General features: G+C 40.6%; 1 protein-coding gene across 3 annotated transcripts in view; it reads right to left on the bottom strand.

Moving 5' to 3' along the window:
* Nucleotides 1-25056, bottom strand: part of ankrd44 (ankyrin repeat domain 44) — a 45863-nt gene that overhangs the window by 9204 nt on the left and 11603 nt on the right. For 2 of the 3 annotated variants that reach the window (XM_028590768.1, XM_028590770.1), the window contains exons 3-23: nucleotides 21699-21777; nucleotides 20210-20280; nucleotides 18964-19164; nucleotides 18326-18413; nucleotides 17388-17530; nucleotides 16876-17088; nucleotides 16092-16170; nucleotides 15891-16005; nucleotides 15707-15789; nucleotides 13100-13208; nucleotides 12319-12387; nucleotides 11853-11993; nucleotides 11355-11420; nucleotides 10012-10123; nucleotides 9415-9486; nucleotides 8258-8459; nucleotides 6002-6089; nucleotides 5778-5895; nucleotides 3680-3902; nucleotides 2624-2711; nucleotides 2034-2117 (exon numbers count right to left, since the gene is read on the bottom strand). In XM_028590768.1, the coding sequence (XP_028446569.1) occupies nucleotides 2034-2117; nucleotides 2624-2711; nucleotides 3680-3902; nucleotides 5778-5895; nucleotides 6002-6089; nucleotides 8258-8459; nucleotides 9415-9486; nucleotides 10012-10123; nucleotides 11355-11420; nucleotides 11853-11993; nucleotides 12319-12387; nucleotides 13100-13208; nucleotides 15707-15789; nucleotides 15891-16005; nucleotides 16092-16170; nucleotides 16876-17088; nucleotides 17388-17530; nucleotides 18326-18413; nucleotides 18964-19164; nucleotides 20210-20280; nucleotides 21699-21777 (2444 nt within the window). The remainder of the gene's footprint in view (nucleotides 1-2033; nucleotides 2118-2623; nucleotides 2712-3679; nucleotides 3903-5777; nucleotides 5896-6001; nucleotides 6090-8257; nucleotides 8460-9414; nucleotides 9487-10011; nucleotides 10124-11354; nucleotides 11421-11852; nucleotides 11994-12318; nucleotides 12388-13099; nucleotides 13209-15706; nucleotides 15790-15890; nucleotides 16006-16091; nucleotides 16171-16875; nucleotides 17089-17387; nucleotides 17531-18325; nucleotides 18414-18963; nucleotides 19165-20209; nucleotides 20281-21698; nucleotides 21778-25056) is intronic. The other variant, XM_028590769.1, reaches the window with a different exon arrangement.

Raw genomic sequence — 25056 nt, 5'->3', positions numbered from 1 at the left:
ACACCGGCTGCCTGGCTTGCTGGTTCCGCGGTGCTTTCTTGCTGTATCGCTTACAGAGAAGGAGCTGAACAGTGGGCTGGGTCTAACGTCAGCGGTCCGCTCTCCCGCTGCGGCTGGGTCTAACGTTAGTTAATGTATTTGTTTCAAATCGGTAAAGTAAAATCTGTAACATAAACGGAATGAGTGGCACATAATAACGTATACAATGCTTCATCCACACAAAGCACTTTGCTATCGCCACGAGTGACTTCTGTTTTCAGCTTGTTTTCTGTGAACGATGTGGCGAGGAGGTAACGTTAAGGTGGAGTTAGCAAGCTAACACCGGCTAGCTCGCCGTGCTTTCATGCTGCTTCGCTTTCGGAGAATGCGCTGAACAGCGGGCTGGGTCTAACGTTAGCGGCCCGCCGTCCCGCTGCCCGGGATTGTGGGGTAAAATATGTATTTGTTTCAATTCTGTAACACTGACGAAATGAGTGGCATTTTGATTTGTTTGAGTTTTAACTTGTCCAGTGGGGCAAGTAAATTTCTTTTCCACTTGTCCTACAAAAAATCCACTTGTCCCGGACAAGCGGACAAGCCTTAATGTCGAGCCCTGCCACAGGCATACTGTAGGTTGCGTCATGTGGACGCGGAGACAGTTTTGTTATCATTACTTCGTATTCCTCATGGGGGAGAGAGAAACTAAGCCTGTTAAAAGATAAACGTTTAAGACCATGTAATATAAATATTGCTAAAAACTGAAAGAAAAAAAAAAATCCATTTCTGACAGATCTTCTACACCACACGTGTCAAACTCAAGGCCCGTGGGCCAAATCCGGCCCCTTGCTAATTTTGTTCCGGCGCCTATATACATTTAGGTTCACAATACATTTTGCCCCAAATACGTTTTGTCACTTTTCGACATTTTTGGTATTTTCTTCGTCATTTTTGTCGACCAAACTGTAAGTGAGAAGACTACATGAAACATGCAATAATACTGTCAAAGAAATTTGACTTTTCCCATGACATAAAAGCAATAAACTATATGTCTGGCCCTTGATGTGATTCTCATTTTCTAGTGTGGCCCTTAGGGAAGTTGAGTTTGACACCCCTGCTCTACACGGAGACGCAGACATATGCGCACAGAGCCACCGAGTCACACTAAAGTGACATAAATAGCTGTGTAACAGAAGGAAAAAAAGAGACCTTGAGACAGAAGTTCAAACCCTGCCTACTTTCCCCACTGGGAACAGCTGTGTGAAATGGGTGTGAATGTCTGACTGTCGGTTTCAGAAAATGTTCCCTGTCAGTGTCTTCCTCTTCTATCTGATGTTTCTGGATTCATATTACTGCTGCATTCATGTGTATGCTGCATTTTACTGCTGTAGATGTTTAAGGTTGTGCTCATTTTAACTCTTTTATATATACTGTTGGGTAGTTTAATCTACAGCAATGCATCATATTCTATAAGATCATCATGTTTGTACCGCTGTTTTTGTAACCACGTATCTCTAAAAAAAAAAAAAAAAGATTTAAAACTTTTCATGGCGTCAGAAAGAAACACTGTTTTCAGCTATTTGACGATGCTTTTTCCAGCTGATCCAAGCAAGAGGCTTTTTAAATACTATTTAGCTTAACCCTTGTGTTGTCTTCCCGGTCAACCGGATGCCTTTTTTTCACAGTTAAATTTTTCTTTAACATTTTCAGCGCTTATTTCTGTATGACCCGAAGCCAACACAAGGGTTAAGAAGAAGGAACATTTTCTCAACATATAAAAGAACACGTCGTCCTTCAGTTTATCACAAACATTCAACATCAACACATCTGGAGATACGTGGTTTTCCCTGGACAGGAAGGAGATAAAAAACGGACATCTGAAAAGTAACTAAAAGCTGTCAGACAAATGCAGTGGAGTTAAAAGTACAATATTTACCTCAGACGTTGTGGAGTGCAAGTATAAATTTACATGAAATGGAGATACTCGAATAAAGTATGAGTATTTTAATTTGTAATCAAGTACAGTACTTTAATAAATGTAGTTAGTGTAGTCTTACCTGTCCTTGGCGTCTTTGCAGCCAGCGATGTCCGAGCCCATAGCCTCCAGCAGCAGCGATGCACACGGCTCGTGATCATTCACCCTGGGAGTTTCAAAACAAACCGAGGTCACTGACAGATAATCAGAGTTGGAAATGATGACGTTTTGAAAGCGTTCACTGTGTTTTAGCTGTTCACATTAATGCTGCTGCTCACTGGAAATCCAGAGGAGAGTTAACAATGCTTAGAGCAAAAAATATCAATATTTATTTTATCACTTTTAAATACTGAAAACATTTTCTTTTCACTTTATGAGCTGTCCTTTTTTCCAGTGTTTTATATCACAGAACTGAATGAACAATAAAATTACTTTTTGGACTTTATCCCACAAATCAAACAAAACGTGATGGGCATTGTTCACCATTTTCTGACACTTTACAGACTAAATGATGAATCCGTTTCAGTTAATAGTGAATATGATTATTACTTAGAGTCCTACTATGAAATCTGTTTAAATCTATCTGCTCCTTTCAAAACGACATGGACATTTTTCAGTGAAAAGCAGCAAAAACGGTGATCATAAATAATATTCAATGCAGGTGTGACTTACACAGCACAGTGCAGAGGGGTGAACGGGTTCCCATCAATACAGCGACAACCTTTCTGCTCCAGCAGAACCTCCACACACCCCTCATGACCTACACACACACACACACACACACACACACACACACACACACACACACACACACACACACACACACACACACACACACACACACACACACACACACACACACACACACACACACACACACACACACACACAAAACAGATGTGTCCTCTTATCAAAAGTGCCATTTAAATTGTATTTTATCTTAAACAAAAATAATTAAATAAAAATAATCGACTTTTAAAACAAAAGAAATCCCACTTAAAAATAATTAAATAAATAGAAAAAAAATCTACTAAGAAGAGGTAGTGACGTCTGAAGTCAAACAAGTGAAATCCAAAGTAGATTACACCCTAGGTCAGTGATCTTCAACAGAGGGTCTGGAAAGATGGAAAGATTTTCAAAACTTAAAATGTCTTAACATGAATCCAACATATTAGCAAATATAAATCCCCACTGCTTACTGGCCTATAGGTAAGGTAGTCACTAAGGCCATACACAGAGAGTTAATCCTAACGATTCACTGTGCCACATGTATGTTTAACATTAAAACATTATTTATAAAATCATACCAACTATTAGGCTATTTGAATAGTTTAGTATTCTATGCAAAAAAGATGTGTATAAAAACTTTAGGCCACCCAACAGGTTGTTGTAGGCCCAATTTAATATGCAACTTGATTTTAGACCTTTTATGTAGTAGGGGGTCCCTGCTCCATCTCTCTTTCAGTTATGGGGTCCTTGGCTTAAAAAACGTTGAAGACCCCTGCCCTAGGTTGTTAAAAAACTGCATCGCGATTCAGTTTCTTATCTCAACCGGTTGTATCTTTACACATTTATAGCAATTTTTGTACTGATTCACGATGCATCGTTACATCCCTAGTAACTTTATAATAAACACAACATCAGCAGAAACATTATCAGAGGGCTCAATAAAGAACAATGACGAATTAAAAACAGCGGCGTGCAGACTTAAGGTGCATGAACACTGACCGTAGTAGCAGGCCCAGTGCAGCGGTGTGTAGCCGCTGTTGTCCCTCAGCGGGGGGAGGGCCGGTGGCTCGGAGCCGGCGATGCTCAGCAGCTCGCAGAGCCACGAGGCGTGACCGCGGGCGGCCGCCAGGTGGATGGCAGTACGACCCCGAGAGTCACCCAGCAAAATGGAAGCTTCTTGCTCCAACAGACACTGGATACACTCCTCCTGACCACACAGCAGCTGGGGACAAAAGATGAAAAGGTTAAAAAATATATATATATTAAATATATTATTATATTAAAATATATATATATATAAATAAAACCACATAAAAAACATAAGCACAATATAAAAAATCAACATACTATACATTGCCTTTTTTAAATCACTTTTTTGACATACTAAACTAGGACTGCAAGTAGACACTGCAGACTCCGACCCCCAGTTTGGGGCTGGGCCTTTTATTTATTTTTTTGGGGGCTTTTCCGCCTTTAATCAATAGGACAGCTAAGTGAGAAAGGGGAGAGAGAGAGAAAAGACAGGAAAGATGCAGGAAATCGTCACGGGTCGGACTCGAACCCTGGACCTCTGCGTCGAGGCATAAGCTTCTCAGTATACGTGCGCCTGCTCTACCCACTGATCCAACCCGGCCACTGGGCTGGGCCTTTTTGTGTGGAGTTTGCATGTTCTTCCGGACTTTCTGTGACATACTATACTATGACGTTTTTATAACTTTTTTCGACAAACTGTACTATGACTCTTTTCAAAGCGATTTATTAGTTGACATGGTGATGCAGGGGTTAGCATGGCTCCAAATAGCACCAGCAAGTAGACACTGCAGACTCTGACCCCCGGTTTGATGTCCAGCCCGGGCAATTCAGTTTAGCATCAGCTTTTACAAAAACTTTCTTAAAGGAACACGCCGACTTATTGGGAATTTAGAGTTAGACAAGTCCATACATACCCTTCTCATCTCTGTGTGTGCTGTAAGGCTGTCTGATGGCTCCAGCGGCATCAGGCCAGCACAGAACATGCAGGTGAAGGATTCCAGTAATCTTACTGCTCCAAATAAGTGCCGTCTTCTAACTGTAAACAAACCGGGAACTATATTCTCAGGCGGAAGAATATACAGTAGTACTTGGGCGGAGTGATATGCTCGCAGCAAGACTGTCTGAGAATATAGTTCCCGGTTTGTTTGCTGTTAGAAGATGGCTGTGTCTCATGTTACGTTGTTTTTTGTACACGCTGTGACTCTACAAATCACAACATGTAAATAGGAACATGTTGGCATTATTTTGTCACTTTTGTCACAATTTGGAGCAGTAGGCTAGTTGGAACCAGTTACCTGCAGGATCTGTGCTAGGCTAAGCTAATGCTGGAACCGTCAGACAGCGTTACAGCACGCACGGAGATGAGAAGGGTGCGTATGGACTTGTCTAACTCTGGGGGTTACGGTGAATAAGCTAAAGTCCCAATAAGTCGGCGTGTTCCTTTTAGACATTCTTAATAATTACAACCATTTCTACTTTTCCCTACAACTTCACCGTCTTACACATTTCAACCAACAATTCAGTGTAGCAACAGCTTTTCAAAAAAAATATTTTACTTTTGAAGTAAAGCAGCCTCCGATCATCTGAGATTTGACAATCAGTTGTGCAAAATTAGAAACTAATGACTCGCTGGAACAGCAGGAATTTAAATGCTTTACGACTACGTGCAAATGTAAAATATGCACAAATTGCAGCAAGCAAGAACTCCAGTAAAGTGTTTGAAATGTTGCCATAGAGAGCACATACAGAGTATTAAGTGGAAGTGCAAACAATTGTAGTATAAAAGATTAAAAGCCTGATTTACAGGTAAGCAGATATTTACAGTTTGACAATCCAAAACATCAAAACAACTTGTAACACTAAATATAGTGATAAAGGAACAGTAAGTGAAATTCAGTTTTATTGGAAATTGCCATTTGAGTAAATTCAGATGTGTAAGAGGTTCATAATAAATATTCTTAGATGTGAACTGAAAGATATCAATTCATTATAATCAAACATTGAAAAGTGTTCTGCTGGCACACTCAGGCCTCCACAAAAGGAAGGGAGAAAGGCTAATGCTCACCCCGAGGTGCAGTGCCGTGAGGCCGTGCTTACTCGCCAGGTTCACGTTGGCTTCCCGCTCCAGCAGCAGCGACACGGCGTCCACGTGTCCTCCCGCCACCGCCAGCATCAGAGGAGTCCTGCAGACGAGGACGAGGCAGAGGAGGTGTACAAAAATAAATTAAAAAATGGAACAGTTTGAGCAAAAACTTGAATAGGAGGAGTAAAAAAATCCAAAGCACTCACTGTCCCTGAGAGTCACCAGCATCTACCAGGTCGGCACTGTCCGAGTCATCCAGCAGAAGGCGCACACATGTCGTATGACCGTTCATCACTGGAGGAAGCCACAGAGGGCGTGACAGCAGGAAGAACGAGGAACACAGAGTGACAGAAATGTTTATTAATAGTCATGATGACACGTCAGATCCTCAAACCTCACTCGCTGCTGCTTCAGAAAGTCATTCAGTTTGACACTTTTATCAAGTGACAATAATTGAGAAATATGGACCTATTCAACCTTCTATACACACTAGAAACACAGTCACTGGGACATTTACACCATATGCCAAGTAATAGGCTAATAAAAGTCATATTTTAATATCCAAGTGCAACTCATACAAAATGCCACAGGAGGATAAAGTTACAACACATGAGCACACAGTGGAGGTAAGGTACATTTTTCATTTTTTTGGATAGTTTGAATAGATTTTACTGTACATTGCACAACAATATTGTGTGCATTTACTGCAGCACTTCTGAATAAGAGTATTGTAGATTTAATAACAAAATGCAGGTTTTTTATTGCACACACATATGAGATTGAAACTAAAATCAGCGAGTTGTTGGCTCCAGTCTTGAAGGGCTGAAGATGTCGCTGTGCTTGCAGAGTTTAAAGCCACAAAACTTTGAAATCTTTGTTCTACACAAACAGAGAGAAAGCCTGAAAGTTTCATTAAAACGTAACCCTCGCCAAAATGCAACCTATATGTATGATTAGGACAGAAACGCCACTTTTAAGGTTTATGGTATCTTCATTTTTCGGTCAAATGGCCTTTTGAATGAGAGTGCTAGGGGCACTACTATGATAGCATCAAAATCCACATTTTTAAAACACTAAAAAGGCTCGACACAACATGAGACTTTGCTCCAAGTATCACCAGGGGCTCTACACCTTAACAAAAGCATTGAAAACATTGTTTGTGTACCCAGAGTTTACTAAAAAGAAAAGGTTTTGAACGACTTACTTTAGCAGTTGTTGTTGTTTCCGGGCGCTACCATCTCCAAATGCAACGTAACAGGGAGGAGAGTAAAGACTGAAATCTCCTAAAGCTTAGTTCCATATAAATGCACGGATTATTTCTTGTTTTGTCGTTAGTGAAAAACAATATTGAGCTTATAGTTGGAAAAGGAGCCTCATAAGAATGACATTTCCTCCTATGGAGTCCGTTTATCCCCATTCGGATATCGACTCGTTTTGACTGGTGAGATGGTAGCGCCCGGAAACAACGACAACTGCTAAAGTAAGTCGTTCAAAACCTTTTTTAGTAAACTCTGTGTACACAAATGTTCTCAATGCTGGAGTTCATGTGTAGAGCCCTTGGTGATACTTCCGGCAAAGTCTCATGTTGTGTCGAGCTTTCTTAGCGTTTTAAAAATGTTGATTTTGATGCGATCATAGTAGTGCCCCTTAGCCTGACAAGCCAGACCCACATCAAGATATTGGGTCTGGGAACTCACCATTGGCAGATCTCAATCCGAGGGGCAGGATAAACGGTTGTCTTTCAAATTCCCTCTGCACCAATAGGATAGCACTACAACCAGGCAGAGCAACGAGGAAGGTAGCGGAGCTAGTTGATAGATTAAACTGTTGCCGTATCTGGTCGGCAAAACTCCGAACACATCTTCCTTTTTTAAGAATGATTTCTGTGCCGTTCTTTGTTCTTTTCTCAAAGAAAAGCTGAACTCCAAGTCTTCCAGAAGTCCGCTGTTCCCAGCAGCAGCATCAGCCATAAGCCCCGCCCACCGACTCTATACACGATGTGATTGGCCTGACCAGAGTTTGGTTTTTCCCAGCTCGCAAGCCAACGGAGAGTGCCTAGACCCCCCTGGCTTCAAATTAAATTTGCTGCCGCTAGGGTGCGTCTAGATTTCTAGGCTAAGTGCCACTAGCACTCCCATTCAAAAGGCCATTTGACCGAAGATACGGTAAATCTTAAAAGTGGCGCTTCTGTCCTAATTATGCTTTTAAACTAAAGTTTGACTCGGGTACGTTCACAAAAAGACCCTAGGTTGCATTTTGGCGAGAGATACGCTTTAAGTCTTCATCCACCTAGCACTACTAAAATTCCACATGAAAGAGCAACAGAAATATAAAACGTACAGTACATCTGGATCCAACACAGAATACTTTAGGCCATATCCAGCTACAACACGTGTTGATACAGATGTTAACGTGACGGAGAAAACCGGAGGAGGGAATTGTGAGGTTGAAACTGAACCCACCTGCCAGGTGGACGGGGTTGCGTCCGTACTGGGTGTCCGTGGCGCGTGGCGACGCCCCCTGGCCGAGGAGGGTGTGAACGCATTCAGCGTGGCCCCGGAGGGCGGCCAGGGCCAGGGGGGTCCTCCCCACTTCGTCTCCCTGGTCCACCTCCCTCTCCCCCTGCAGCAGCACCTCCAGGGCCTGAGCGTGGCCGTGGTACGCCTGCAGAGACAGAGACTCTTTTAAAAAACAAAAAAACACTTTCTTTGGTCGCGTGTTGCCGTTAACATTTATTTCAAATGAGAATGAATTGATGTACAACCTAGAACAAATCTTTTTCCCCTTCATATCTACTGAAAGAAAATCTTGAAACTAGGGCTGTTTTCAATTGAAGAAATTCTTAGTCGATTAACACTCGTTCAATTGTATCGACTAATCGATTAGTTGATTTCATCGACAGATCTGTAAATCTGAGTTTCTCCGCAAAGAGTTATGCAAAAGGATGCATATATTGAATAAGATAATGCCTCCTTTGCATATTTAAACACATATCAGAAAACATGTAATACAACAAATAATTGCCTTAATGAAAGTAATCAAAGTAGGTTTCACGCTGATTAGGTAAAATGTCGACCCTTAATTCTTGTGTTTACCAGAGATGTGCTCGTACGTTTCTTGAAAATAAGTAATTCAACATGAAAAAAATGACTAATCGACTAAATAAATCTAAGTTGACTAAGACCAAAACGACCGACTAATCGACTAAGAGAGAGCAGCCCTACTTGAAATGCTAATATTTGATACGGAGCCTCTGTTCGTACACACAGAATACGACAGGGAAGTGAGGAAGCCAAAACTTTAAAGATCTGAATGAGAAATCACGAAGCAGCTCTAAACCTGCCAAACCTGCCAAACTCTAGAGTACACCAGTTTCTTATCTGTGATGATCAACTTTTCCTTCTTTTGTAAAATGTACAAAACTGTTGCGTACAAAAAAACCAAAATCAGATTTTGAAAGAGGTATTGTTTTGGTTTTTGCTCCAAAGTTATCAGGTATCAGTTCTAATATCAAAAAATACATATGCTATGTGTGTGTGTGTGTGTGTGTGTGTGTGTGTGTGTGTGTGTGTGTGTGTGTGTGTGTGTGTGTGTGTGTGTGTGTGTGTGTCTGACTCACAGCAAGGTGCAGCGGGCTCCGAAGGTTCGGAGATTCAGGGTCGTCTTGGTGACTGTCGTCTCGGTCCAGCAGCTGCAGGTCACAACGACACATATCAACATGAAACCTAGGGACAGCCCCCTCATTTAGAATATACACCTTACTTCATACAATATATTAAACTTAAATGGCGCCTGCATTTCTTGTTGATTTAAACCTGAACCATTTTTTAAATGTTTGACACAAGTCAGTAAACACTGAAACAAGACACCAGAAAACTTGTTTCGTGTGCAGAGAAACTATGATCAGCCAAAAGAAAATGCCTCGAGTCACAATAGAACTATTTCCTGTGAGCGTGAGAGTGTGTGTGTTAGTGAGTGAGCGTGAGAGTGTGTGTTTGTATGTGTGTGAATGTGTGAGAGTGAGAGTTTGTATGTGTGTGAATGTGTGAGAGAGTGTGTGTGTGTGTGTGTGTGTGTGTGTGTGTGTGTGTGTGTGTGTGTGTGTGTGTGTACGTGAGAGTGTTTAATGTGTGAGAGTGTGTGTGTGTGTGTTAGTGAGTGAACGTGAGAGTGTGTTTGAATGTGTGAGAGAGTGTGTGTGTGTGTGTGTACTGACCAGCTCCAGACAGTGCCTGTGCCCGTAGGCCGCAGCGTAGTGGACGGGACTGTAGCCCTGTTTGTCTTTCAGCGAGGCGGTTGCTCCGCTCTGCAGCAGGAACTCTAAACATCTGGAACACAAACCGGCCAGTTGTCATTCATGACACAACACCGCTAACGTAAAACCGAACGGGATCACAATCTGCTCTCTATTTTCATTTTTGCTGTAAAAAATGCCACCATTTTCATGTGTGCCTTGCATTGGGGGTCAACAGTGTCGACAAAACACAAATGAGGCGTTTTAATGAGCTGTTATCCAGTGTCCCATGTGAAAAACAGTACGTTTAATTCAGCGCTTCAACTAACAATCACTTCCCTTATCGATTAATCTGCCAGTTATCGTTACCCCCTCCACCAAGAAGGTCATGTTTTCGGTTCGGTTTGTCTGTCAGCAGGATTACAGAAAAACTTCTTGCCCGATTTTCATGAAACTTGGTGGAAGGGTGTCACGTGGGCCGAGGAAGAACACGTTTTTTGGAGCAGATCCCAAATTATTTTTCACTTCTGTTAACATTGCAAAGAAAGAGCATTTGTGCAGTATTCATGTGGCACCGGAATGATCCAAAAAATGACTGGGAAAATTCAAGTCAGAACATTAATACTGCAAGCTCGGACGTGGCTTTAGCGGAGCTCAGCGCTACCTGAGTAACCTTCTTGTTTTCTCAAATAAAAGTCTATAAGGTTGTCTTGTTATCATTTCCCACAGCCCAACATGACCTCTTCAAATGTCTATTATTCAATAATAAACCGTTTTTCTGTCATTCCTGACAAATAGAAGCATCAAATCTTCACATTTAAGAAGCCAAAACCAGCAAATGTTTGTTTAGAAAATGGACTAAAACCATTAATTGATTATCATAACAGCTGCAGATTCATTTTCTGTTGATCGAGTAATCCAATAACCGTTGCAGCTCTAGTTAAGTTGTGTGGAGACCTCCAATAGATTTTATGTAAAAACTTGTTACTTATGTTACATAACAATTGCTTATTTTTATTTCCTTCATTGATTTTGTTTCTCTCTTTATTTGATTCATTTAACTTTGTTTTCTGTTTTAGTAAGACTAAAATCGGCTTTAAATGAATTAGTATAAAGGGGAGTGATGTTTGTTTCTCTTGAAAATAACAAAATAATATAAATAAATAAAAAATGATTTAAAAAAAAAAGTATAGTAAGCATACAGCCATTTTCGAGTATACCTAATTTTGGGCGTTTTCTGTTCGTGTTGTACTCAAAAGCTGCTTAACATTAGTATGTAGTATGGATATGATCAAAATGTCTTATGTTTCTTAGTGCGGACTTACAGCGCTGCCTCTTTCTCCCTCTCCGCCTGAACTCCATCACTCTCTTGCTCCAGAGCAACACGGCGCCTGCAGAGGGGGAGACAACAGGATGGAGGCGAGGAGGGACGGGTGAGATAGAGAAATGAGATAACGCATCAACACACTCAAGCAGCAGCCTCTTTTAAAGCAGCAGAAACCTGCTAAAGCCAACAACTTAGTGGAGAACTGCTGGCTGTGCTGTGGTGTGGTGCTGCAAATTCCGGAGGCCATACACGAGTATCGCCACCTAAGTATCACCTCCATGGTTACCATGGAAACAGGGAAGGTGTGGACCATCAGGTTTCTATATGTAGAAACAGTAGACAGCCACCCAGTGCAACACTTAGAGACTAGAGAGTGGTGTGGAGAGGTTTTGCATTTTCCACCTCGTCCCCCTCGTCAATAAGTGGATTTCAAAAGAACTTTTAACTTTGGAATCAACAAGTGATCGAGAACACACGCGTCTCCCTGCAGCCTCACCTCCTGTCCAAGTCTGAGGCAGCGGCATAGTGCAGCGCCGAGCGCCCCCACTGGTCGGTGGCGTTGATGGCGGTGCCACAAGCAGCCAGAGTCTCCAGACACTGATAGTGACGGCTGGCGGCTGCGTAGTGGAGGGGGGTTCTAGGAAATAACAGGAGACACATATACAGTACATGTTCAGACACACAAATTCCAGGATGCACTTTATCTGGATTTCAATACCTAAACTCAGGGCATACACCATGGCCAAAAGTATATGAACACCTGAACTTTACACCCCTATTTAGTGGTTGAACATCTCATTCTAAAACGAAGGGCCTTAATATGCTGCTATAACAGCCTCCACTCTTCTTTAGAAAGGCTTTCCACAAGATAATGTCTGACATCACAGCTTACTTATTCAACACTACTGATGATATTATAAACAAATGTGTTTTTAAACCCTTACAGCAATGTGTTCTCTTACCTGCCGCACTTATCCCTCCTGGTGTGGTCTCCACCGCTGCTCAGAAGTAGCTTGACACACTCCACATTACTGCACACAGAGAGCAGGTAGAGGGGTAGAATTACTCATGTCTATTTATGGCTTTAAGGGTTAAAACAAATAAATTCAATCCTTGATAGTCCAAACAAAGGAATCAATGTTGCTTAAACTCTTTGATAAACAGATGATTAAAAGGGAAATTCCAGTTTAGTACAATTGAGAGTCTCACTTAAGTCGGATGGAGCAAATAACAAGAGCAGTCGATTGGAGAGGTTTTAAACAAAAACTCTGGTAATAATAAGATAAGATAATCCTTTATTGATCCCCAGAGGGGAAATTCAGATGTTGCAGCAGCAAAAGGCCAGAAATACATACAGATAAAATAGAGAACGTAAAAAATTAAAAATTGGCTATTTTAAAAATAAAATAGCCAAAATAAAAAAGGTAAAACTATTAACCAAACATTCTGTTGTAAAAATCCATCACAGTTTACAGACTAACTTCCTACTTTTTTTAGTTGTGTGTAAATGTTATTAACATTTCAGGTGAGCTCACTTCCCGTTTCACCTCTGAAAAAGTGGTTTAGAGGATCTGAATAAACTGTTTACGACCTGTCTGATCGTCTGACTGCTTGTGTTTCAAATGATGTCCAAAACTATGAAAATAAGAGCTGGGAGCTGTTGTAATAAACCATAATGATCCTTTTAAGGCATTGTAAACCTTTCCTTCTAAAGAGATCTACGTAACAAACGTTGGTGCTCACCCTCCGGCAGCAGCAGCGTGCAGGCAGGTCCTCCCCATGCTGTCAGGAGTGTCTATCTGGAAGCCTGCAGACAGGACCGAGTCGTTACACATTATGCTAAACCTCCGACCTGAAGAGGGCAGCGCAAGGAGGCGGAGGGAGGCCAGACAACACACAGCAGCAGCCAACGCCACAGAGAGAGACAGGAGGAGGAGCAGGTGGAAAGAAAGACAGGTGTAAGTGCAACAGGTGGGGGGGGGAGGGGGGGAAGGTTAGGTGAGAGTGCATAATGCTGGCCATGCATACAGGAAAACACAAACTTGTATAAGCTACACATTACAGAAAGAGAGAGCTAACAATGCTATGTCTGTATGTATACATTTTTAGTAAATTAAGTAACTGTATCTGCAAGGACTACAAGTGTGCCATCATTTTTAATGTGCAAAAGATTCATCACATCACAAAAACATGGCTGAGACTGCTACAACACGTTTACAGCAATCATTCATGTCGCAAATAAGCAACGGTGGTCACCAGAACCTGGGAAGCTGCCCACAGACTGCACCTACTTTATTTGATAATTGTTTCAATGTGGTTACACGGTGAAGCATGAGAATCAGCAGATCCTCCATTCTTTGCAGACAAAAAAAAATAAATCTAAGCATTCCTAGCATCTAGCTTTTGTTCCGACAGAGGTTGATTGAAGTTTTCTGAACGTCTCTTTGGATAAAAGTATAGACCACCACATGACTGTATTGTAACATCACAGTTGCACATAACAAAGGACAACACGATGACTGTTGTCGTCTTGTGCTGTGGCTTTTTAAATGCTTTATCGCTAGAATTTGCCTAATCTTCACGGTTCATTAAATGTAAAAGGGACTTTTAGCTCCTGATTTAGCTCCGAGTGCAACAAACACAAAAGCTCAGCACCACTAACTGCTCAAAACAGTTCTGACCAAACACCACACTGCAGCTGCACATGGTTCAAGCACATGTAAATGACTTCTTTGTTGTTCAAAACAGCAACTCAGCAGGGCCACATGAGGAATTCCATCCTGCTCCATGCCTCCAGACAGAAGTGCCAAAATGGGATTGTTGTCTTTCCTCTATTCCTACTTCACATTTGTGTAATTTTAATTTCTTCCCTCATTAGTGGAAAGAAAAAGAATTGTATTGCCAAAATCAACAAGTAAACTTTTCAGATGTAAGCAATAAACTAACAGTGTCAATACTCTAAGAGACAAATTCAACAGAATACGCTCTTTTTCCAAAGGGAGAGTTGTCCCATCAGTGAAGAATTAAACTGATTGAGGCCTTGTTTTGTTTCTGGAACATTGTGACTTGAATTTGGCCAGAGATGAATATGTGTGCTTGTGGAGGAATTCACTACTGGGAGCAAGAAAACAACCAGGCCCAAACTTTCGTGAAAAAAAATACTCTCAGAGGATGATTTTATGGCAAACAGACTCTGAATCAGCACATATCCATGTAGTGCAAATGATGATTTAATATCTGATAAGTTAAAATTTGAAATATTAAAACCCACTGTGTAACATTTTGGAGTAGAGACAAAAGTGTATCATCATAGCAATTTAAATTTGAATTACTCAATACAATTAGGCTAACAAAAATTAAAACTGTTGTTAGCAGATTTTATCAGCTGCTGCTAGTTGCTAGTTGCTTGATTAGGCTAACGTAGCAGTGAGACAGATGGACACATAAAAAGCTAGTCGTTTTTGACCAACACATTGGCTATGTTAGCCTAATTAGCTAGCTAGTGACTTAACTTGGACTTCTAAATGAAAAAAAAACTGAATTGAATTTGATTCACTCACTAAAGTTTTGCCAATAAAAATGATCAGCTTCTGCAAACTTGCTAATTAAGTCGACGTAGCCAGGCAATCGGTTGGAAACAGAAAGTCAACCAGAAAAAAATGTTTTTAACCAAATCACTGGCTATGTTAACTTATTAGCTAGCTTGCAGCTAAGTTATCATTTAAAAAAATTAAAATACTTAAGCATTCATACTAAATATTATTGTGGAGTATAAAGAAAAGTGTATAACTTGAAACTTGATGCTATCAGGTAATTCAATAAAGAGCAGAGTTAGCCTAAACTCTAATAGCTTTCATGACCGGCTTTAATATAGTGAGGAAATACTACACGATCATTAGTTTTTAACGTAACCTGCGCTAAGTTTAGTTAAGGTCTAGTTAGGTGATAAGCTAGTTAGCCGGATATGCTAACGATTGCGCAGAATTAAATCTATTCGCTCTATGCAAAAGAAAAAAAGGCACCACACTCCAGAGAGGTGTTTCTGTTATTTAGCCTTTCCTCATATATATATACTGTATATATATATATATATATATATAGTAGACAAAATAATAGAACACCTAAAGTTTAACAGCACAACAGCCTCCAAAATAATCATACAGTTGAATCAACACCTCTCTTAAACTTGAACATTAACCTTCATTAAGGGAGGATTTATAGCACGACAGTTGGATTAGGCTGCATTAGTTTTAGCCAGGCGTACCAAATAAACTGGCAACTGTAGATGTCAGTACTCTAATCTCTCTAACAATGAGAAAAGGAAACTAAATCTACTTTCTACTAGTTCACCTGAGGAGAGCAGCTTCCTGCAGCAGTCAGAGTGAGCGTTCAAGGCAGCCAGGTGGAGAGGGAACATGTCATGGACTCCTCGTCTTTAGAGAAAGATACAGAAAGGAAACAACAGCTCTTTTAAATCGGTACCTTGTTGTTGTAATAATTTAGCGATAATGTCTGAACAAGTGAACAAACAAACTTTGTGCAGTCTGCTCCGCTGGTGATAAGCGTGTTGATGAGGAGTTCATGACCGTAACGGGCAGCAATGTGGAGAGGGGTGTTGCCGTCCTTGTCCACACTGTCAATCTCCCCACCTGAAATAAAATGTACATGTATTTATAGAGAGAATATGCAACAAGGCGTAACTTTAAGAGACAAAAACGAGCCTTAGGTGTCTTACCATTCTGGATGAGAGTCTGGGAACGAGTAAAGCGTCCGTGAACTGCCGTCATGTGAAGAGGACTCTTCCCGTCACGACTCTGAAGAAGGTGGAAAAATAAATAAAAACAACAGCGAAATGCGAAACATAGATTTAGTTTTTAAAAGTACAAGCAGCAGTAATAACCCCTCTGGGGGATATCAATTCTCTCCAATATGGTCTTATTTTTTAACATATTACCTTACATAATTAATTGGCAATGCATTGTAAAATGTTAATGTTTAGCAATTCAACAAGCTAGCATTATCATGTCGACATGCTTACCCTTAGCATGATAACACGCTAATGTGTAGCAATTTAACAAGGTAATATGATGTTGACATGCTTACAGTTAGCTACTATTTAGCTTGTTAGCATGCTGATATTATTATGTTATCTCCAAACCTGTATTGCTTTTTTGGGGCAACTTGGAGGCAGCACAACAAGCTATAAACATATCTCCTTATAAAAAATGTAATAGCGAATGTATTAGCAAACAGTTGCCTATTTACAAATCTAGCAAACAAGGGAAAATTAGTCCAATGTTCCAAGTCCATTATTCACTCTTTTTTAGCTCTTTACCAACTCCATAGTGGAGCATTTAGCAGCTACAGAGCCAGATATTTCCCTCAGGAGTTGGTGGAGACCAAAAACAGTGCTAAAAAAAAAAAAAGAGTGAATTTTGGATTTATATTCATCAGGTCGACACAAACACAACTCTAAATGAATGATAATGTTGCTCCAGGCAGACATTCAGCCGGTGTACCTGTACGTTGACATCCGCCCCGTTGTTGACCAGGAACTCCAGACAGAGTGCTCCATGTGTGGAGGCGGCGGCAAAGTGCAGCGGGGTGAAGCCCTTGTTGTTAGCCTGGCTGACGTTGGCACCGTAATCGATTAGCTCACTGACGACGGCGTCCTGCCCATTAAAACAGGCCACGTGGAGCGCCGTGTTCCCAAATGCATTGGACTCGTCTATCTGTTGTCAGAGTGAAACAAGACCGGTTTTATTTGGCCGAGAAAAGGTGTGTGTGTGTCAGTGTTTTTTATACAATGTGTACGTGTGTGTGTTGAGTTTGTGAATAGGTCCATAGTAAGTGTTGGTATGTGGAGTATGTGTTCCTTCAAGTGTAAAGCATGAGATTGCGTGTGTGTGTGTGTGTGTGTGTGTGTGTGTGTGTGTGTGTGTGTGTGTGTGTGTGGTAAGAATTAGGTTTTTGTTACTTGGGAATTATTTCAATGGTCTTTACAAGTACAGAAAGACAAATGTGTCCTGACCTCCACAGCTAGGTTCAGCAGGTGTTTGACCACAGCGATCTGCCCACTGGAGGCCGCCGCGTGGAGGGGAGTGTATCCCCGTTTGTCCTTACAGCTGATCTCCGCCCCTTCACTCACCAGCAGACAAACCACATCCAAATGTCCTGCAGGGGGCAAACCAGAGCACACAAAACATGGGCAAAAAAAGGAATCAGCTGTTAGATGACGTTGTTTATGGACCAGAAGCAACACTAAAGCGATAAACCTATAATTTTTTGTTTTACAAACTGCACCTATTCTTTATTTTGTATTAACTGATTCTTCAGAAAACAGTTAAACGTTTCATTAGGTTACAGTAGTCCAGAGCCCATGGTGAAGTCTTCGGGCTGCTTGTTTATTTTGACTTAAAGTCCCAAAATCTAAGAATTTCATTGCCAACAAGCGCTTCTTTGTAATTTTTGTGTGCAATAACAATAATTAACTTCATGCTGTTGAATTTGTGTGATTATTTAAAGTTATCATTTGTATTCATTTCATTTCCCAGCCAGAGATGTTTTCTGGTCATTTGCAGTCTTCTTTGATAGCAAGATTATTGTTCGACTGTAAAATATCCTGCCTAAGGACATGCTTTTGTCACAATTACTATTTTAGGACTCATTGAAAAAATGTTGGGGTTTTTAAGAGCTTGTGTAAATACAAAAAAATACTAAAAACATCAGTTTTAACCTACAGTATACCTAACTTTGTTTGCTGTAGTGTTTATGTAAAGGCATGTTTCGTTCTGTTGTGATAACTTTGTAAAATTATACGTTGTGTCTTGTTTCAAGCTCTAATTTAATAGCTTTTCGGCTATTAGGTGACTCAGCGACTAAGCCACTGATTCTTTTTTTTTTATAATTATCTATTTCCAGGAAATAAAAAGGCGTGACGTGTGATACATCTCTAACAAACTCTCTTACCCATGAAAGCTGCCCAGTGCAGAGCCCGGCCATCTTTCTTATCAAAGGCGTTGATGTTGGCTCCTTTCGCGAGGAGGAGGTTCACCATCTGACAGATGGAGGAGAAGTTAGTGGGAAAAATAAGATATTATTTATATATATATATATATATATATGTATATATGTGTGTGTGTGTGTGTGTGTGTGTGTGTGTGTGTGTGTGTGTGTATGTTTATATGTGTGAGTGTTTGTGTCAGTGTGAGGATGTGTGTGTAGGTGATGTTCTTTATATAACAGCATTCATCACTTGGCTCAGTTGTTGCATAAACACTCTGAAGAGAGTTTGTTGGGCAGAAATAGAAGAAGTCCTTCATTCAGTTTGGCCTCAGAAATATGCCGCCTCTCATTGTTAATTTTAGATTCAGCATATTTGTGAATGGTTTCCCTGTGAGACGAGCAGTGTTTAAAAATGAACGACCCACTTAATAACCACAATGACACAGCTGCATTCGCCCACCTGTTTCCTCTGACCAAGCTACATCCCAGCCTGTTTAAGAGTGAACTACGCCAATATGCTGTAGCCGGAAAATAGATTCAGTGCTGCAGAAAATTATTACATTTAAATGACAAAACAAGAAGTCCGTTTGTGTCTGCAGTACCTCAGTGTGGCCGTTGAGGGCAGCGTGATGCAGGGCAGTACGTCCGCCGCGGTCCGACACGTTGACGCTACTCAGCAGCGGGATGATGACCTCAGCGCATCGCAGCGCATTGTTGGCTGCAGCCACGTGCAGCGGCGTCTGCCAGTTCTTGTCCCGCGCGTTCACGTCGGCCGAGTGGCGGATCAAAACTCGCACTGCCTCCTGAAGAAGAAAGTCAATAAAAATCGGTGGAAATTATTTTTTCTAGCTTAAAAAATAAATAAATAAATAAAAAGAGTAGAATTTCTCTGATTCCAGCTTCTTAACTGTGAATTTTTTCTAGTTTCTTCTCTCCTCTGTGACAGTAAACTGAATATCTTTCAGTTGTCGACAAGATATTTAAGGATGTCATCTTGGGCTTTGGGAAACACTGACCCACATTTTTCTCTGCTTTCTTTTTTGTGATTTTTTTTTTTTTTTTTAAAAAAAAAAAAAAAAATACAACTTGCAACAAAACATTGCAACTTGCAACTCAACAAAATAGACAACAAACCATAAACCAAATAAACATATGTATAAAGGACAACACCATAAGATCATCTTACACGTCTCTCCCCAGCACAAAGCGTCTTAGGAGCCCTCCAGAAAGGTAAGGTACTCCTGGATTGACAGCATCCCCTCATTCTTCCATCCCTTTAAAATAATCCGTCTGGCTATCATCAAACTAGTCTGGACCCAGCTTCTTATGTGCTCCCTCTTAGGATTGACCCATCTCCTTTTCACCATTTTCTGACATTTGATAGACCACACTACTAATCAGTTAATCAACAAAATAGGTGAATCAACTATTAAATAATTGTTAGTTGCAGCCCTAAACTACAGTTGTGGGAATGAATGAACTAAGAAAGAATATTCCTACAACGCAAACTAACTTGGCCCTGAATGTATATGAAACCTTGTCCACACCACTAAAGTTCTTCCTCCAGCTATTTCAGCCATGTTGAATTACCTGTTTGGGCAGTGGGAGTGATGGCGATTGATTTATTGCTTTGACCCAGATTCTTGATGCTTGCAAAGGTAAAGCTGCCCGATGTGTTCTGAGAACATTGTGTGAAATGTGCCGGGAGAGGCTGGAAAATGATGAGTGCGTGTCGGACTGTTTTGAGGTAAATATCAGTTCCCTACCAGTAAATACCAGCAGTTCTGCTGGAGTTTTTTTTTTTGGAAGCGTAAGTAAGTGTAAGTGTAAGTGTAAGTGTGTGTTCACCTCGCTCCGAGATGCCACAGCACGATGGAGGGGGGTGAGCCACATATTATCTTTGGCGTTGACCCGAGCCCCTGCAAAAAAAAAAAAAAAAAAAAAAAAGGAGCACACAGGGCAGAAAGAGGAGGTGTTACGTCAACTTTACCAACTCATAGCATAACAGCTGCAAATAAATAATAAATCAGTGAGAGACAGTTGGCACTGGATGGCATGTTCTACGAACACACACGCTGTAGTTTATTTTAAGACAACCCTGCATACACCGCCCTGCTGCTGTAAAAACTCACTATTACACCAAGTGTGTATTAATCTGTGGCTGAAAATAGTCCCCAACAAATGCACTGCCTACTGCTGTTTGAGTAATGTTTAGTAAGAACTACAGCAACCAGCTGTTTCAGAACCACTTTAAATCCAAGAGCCATAACTGCACTTAATGTTACTAGAGTTCTGAGTTTTAATGATGAATCGTCTTGATTGTGTGGTATGGCTGTGTTTTGTGTTTTTCTTTCCTTTTTGTAACAAAACACTCTTTTATCATTTTTATAGTGACTTTAGAGGCTATTTTTTATCTATTTATTCACCTGCTTTGCACTTTTGCTGATGTTTGGCACTGAAAGGACTGCATTCAATGTCATTGTACATGTACAATGACAATAAAGACTATTCTATTCTATTCTCAAGACTATATGTTTGTGAGATTACATGTTTTACTTCCTCTGTAGGAGACAATGGCTTTGAGGTTAAGTGCCACACACAAATTAGGGAAGTCAGAAATTATTGAGAGACGGACTAATGCATCGATGAAGATTTGTTCGTAATTTATGGTATTTATTACTGTTCTAATGTTCTTCATCACTTCCCCTTTCCCAAGCTGTCAGACTCTCTTCATTCACAATGTTCTAATGATTATTCCAAAGTCTTTCTCTGTTGTTCACCTCAATAAATATTGTAGAGCTGCAAAGATTAAATCGATAAGTTGTCAACTTTTAAATTAAATTAATCGGCAACCCTTTTGATAACCGATTAGTCAAAAAAATCAACAGATTAATCGACTATGAAAATAATCGTTTCAATCCGCCCTAAAATACTGTTATACGCTTCCAACTGATTGCTTTTTATTGAAGTAATTCTCCAGCCTTCAACATTAACGTTAATCAAAATCATCAAGATCTTTAATTTAGGCAATTTAACAGCAGACATGATGCCTTTCTTGCAGAGACACTATACTTTATATAATAGGTCATATATATCATTAAAAAGTAGCACATTTGCAGTTATTTTCAAAACAAGCCCTGCGTTCCAATACCCATACAACCTTGTTATTTAGTATGTCAGATCAAGAGTAGTATGTATGTACCAAAAAAGTAAAAAGTATGTCATTTGGAATGCAACCAAGGCCTTTGGAAACAACAGCTGAAAGAAAGATGAAAGTTTAAAACTCATAGACACAGAAACAGAAACAAAAGGAAGAAGGGAATATACTGTATGTTACCAGAGAGGATGAGGAGCTCTGTGATCTCGGCATCGCCCAGGAAGGCCGCTGCATGCAGCGGGGTGCGCTTCTCTGCATCCTGAGGGAGGAAGACGATCAGTTGGTACTTGTTGCTTGATATATGGGAAAGGTACAGGGTGGTGAACATTAGGACATTTTTATACCTAATATGATGCAACGCCTTTAGAGTCCACAATTATTCCTAAATTAGAGCTGGAGCGAACAAATTAAATAAGGGTACCAGTTGGATGCGGCAAGTTTTATAGCATGTTGGAAAGCCGAGAGGGCAATTTATTAGGTTTTCTTGCACATTGGGTCACCTTGGAGGGCACTTTATCATGTTTTAGGTACCATAGGAGCATCCAAGAGGGCACTTTTGCTTAATTTTTTATTTATTTTTCAAACATGGGGTCTACAGTTACCTTGCAAGGCAACTGTATTCTCACGATATCCCTATAGAGTCGTGGGATTACATATGGCACGAAAATCCATTTTGTCAGGCTCCAACCTAATGGGTCTTAACTAAGCGCTTACTGAATCAATCAGCATCCGGTGAGGACCTAATGGCAGCTACGGGCGTGGTTAAGTTGTGTGTAGTCTATATCCACGACATTCCACTTTCGGGATTACTCCGTAGCCGCCGAAAATTCCGCCGAATGTCCCCCATTTCAGCCGGATGTCCGTCACCTTCCTCTTTCTTTGTGTTGGCGTTCTAAGCTCTGGTGGATTTCTGAGGACTATGGTTAACTGCTCCTCAGATCTCCGCAGGGTAAATCCAGACAGCTAGCTAGACTATGTGACTGTGACGGCCGCGACGGTTTATTCAAAATAGCAATGACGGACGATGGTTCATCCAATCACCTGCTAGGTTTTTTTTAAAGTGCTGGCCCTTTCCCAAACAGTGTCCCAATGACAGCTTCTCAGATTTTGTGTTAACAAACCATCTGGTGTGTCAGGTAAGGGCACCAGTGAGCTGAACATTTTTTACCTATAAAAGCCATACACAAACTCTTCAAAATCAGTTAATAACACAAAGAAATCTGACCAAGCTTTCAGTAACCTAGTGTTTTTTGATATTTGGTGCTTGAAAAACAACTACTACAATAGTTGTGTCTAGAGCTGCAAAGATGAATCGATTAGTTGTTAACTATTACATTAATCACCAACTATTTTGATAAATCAATTTCCGTCATTTTTAATGAAAGACAAAGTAAGAATTCTATGATTCCAGCTTCTTAAATGTGAATATGTTCTAGTTTCTTCTCTCCTCTGTGACAGTTAACTGAATATCTGATATTTCAGGACATCATCTTAGGCTTTGGGAAAACACTCAGCAACCTTTTTCACCATTTTCTGACATTTTATAGACCAAACAACTAATCGAATAATAGAGAAAATAATCAACAGATTAATCAACTATGAAAATAACAGTTAGTTGCAGCCCTAGTCGTTCAGCTAAAGGTTTCCGAAGCACCAAAAAAAATGTCCTGCACTTTTACACATGCACTGCTGGCTGGAATGTTACATATTGGTGATCCATGAGTCCACCATGACACGGAACAGAGGAGGCTGTGATATCAGTTCACAGATGATGAGCTGAGCATCCGTTGTTCTTCTCAGTCAGACCAAGCCCAGTCCAGACCACCCCACATGTCCACGTGACGGGACCGAGTGCAGCCTCTCCAACAAAAACACATCTAAAGTGGACGACAATGACGGTGACGTGGGAATAGCCATCGCCAGACACAAGAGACTAAATACAGCAGAGAGCCCACATCCTGTGCTGCGCGGCTACAGGCATGTGCTATGCATCTATATGATGTAAATAAACACAACACACCATCTGAACTTTGGCTTCTCGCACTCCTGACCTGCGTCCCCCCCCCGCCCCATTGGGCGCATGCTACAACAGGAAGTGGGGCCTGAAGACGACTTCCACTGAGCCAGTGTTTTATTCTAAAAACATTTGTTTACAGTGCAGCAGTACAGTGGAATAATCTGCCCACAAAATGGAGCACGTTTAAAGTGGCCTTAAAGAAATGGTTATAAAGTATGATGTAGCATTTTCAGTTTCAATTCTAGATGTTTTGACCTTTTACGAGCAAGAAAGAGAGAAGCACGTTGAGAAGCCCAAAGTCCCCCCCAAAAGGAATAACCATCTCCAACAGAAAACACTGTTCACAAACTGCTCCAAACAGCTCTATTGTAGTCCAGCCTTTACTTCAGAAACAAACGTGGTCACTTTGTAACACGTTATAATGCTCGCCTAGCTGCTAGCATGGTACACCCTCATACTCTGCTTCTGACTGGCTAGTAGTCCTTACCTAGGTACTGTCAGGGCACACCCTCATCCTCTGCTTCTGGCTGGCTAGTAGTCCTTACCTAGGTACTGTCAGGGCACGCCCTCATACTCTGCTTCTGACTGGCTAGTAGTCCTTACCTAGGTACTGTCAGGGCACGCCCTCATACTCTGCTTCTGACTGGCTAGTAGTCCTTACCTAGGTACTGCGCATATAAGACTCCCAACACAACTAAAATATGGTGTTTTTTGAAAATTAAACCATGTAAACCTATTCTGATATAACCTCTAAATACAATTTTGAACCTGAAAATGAGCATAATATGAGCACTTTAATACTGGCCTACGTGCACGATGCATTGGTGAGTTGTGGCAGAAACATTATCTCGTAATATGACTTGTAATTTTGATTTAGCACAACGTGTCCAGTTACGAGACATGGATCAGGTAATTATGAGATATTTTCCCTCATAGTTCTATGTTACAGATATTGTAATTATGAGATGTTAAATTGAAATTATGAGACGTGACTATGAGAAAACAATTTAAGGTACCCTGTATATATATCTATAGTAGTACTATAGAGTATGTTCTTATGAGTGGGTTTTGTTTGTATTGTGCAAGAGAATACAGATGAATGCATACAGTGAAGGAAGTGAAGAAGAGGAGCTACAATGCAGTATTTAAAACTCAGCTCTGCAGATGTTTTATAAGGAAGGAAGTGCACCCAGTACTTTTGTTAGACCTTGTTAACACAACTTTTATGTGTTTACAAAAGAGTGCACTTCTGTAAAAATCAAACAAGAGATTAAGAACTTTCTTGGGCTCATCTAAATATATGTTAACAAGACTTTAATAACAAACTGGAAGAAATGTGCGAGAGCAATAGTGAAAAACTGGTTTGCAAAACAAAAATTCAAAATGCATTTGAAGTACCGGCTGTTAGAGGAGGTTTGGTGGATGGATAAGGGAATGGGCTGTAGTCTTCCCTGGTTTCCTTTTTTTTTTTTACATCATACAGACACTGTACAATTTGTGTATATGTTTAAAAATCAATTA

The sequence above is a fragment of the Perca flavescens genome, chromosome 11, assembly GCF_004354835.1.
Source record: "Perca flavescens isolate YP-PL-M2 chromosome 11, PFLA_1.0, whole genome shotgun sequence".
NCBI lineage: Eukaryota > Metazoa > Chordata > Actinopteri > Perciformes > Percidae > Perca > Perca flavescens.
The sequence above is the reverse complement of the archived record's forward strand: the minus strand, read 5'-3'. Positions and strand labels throughout refer to the sequence as shown.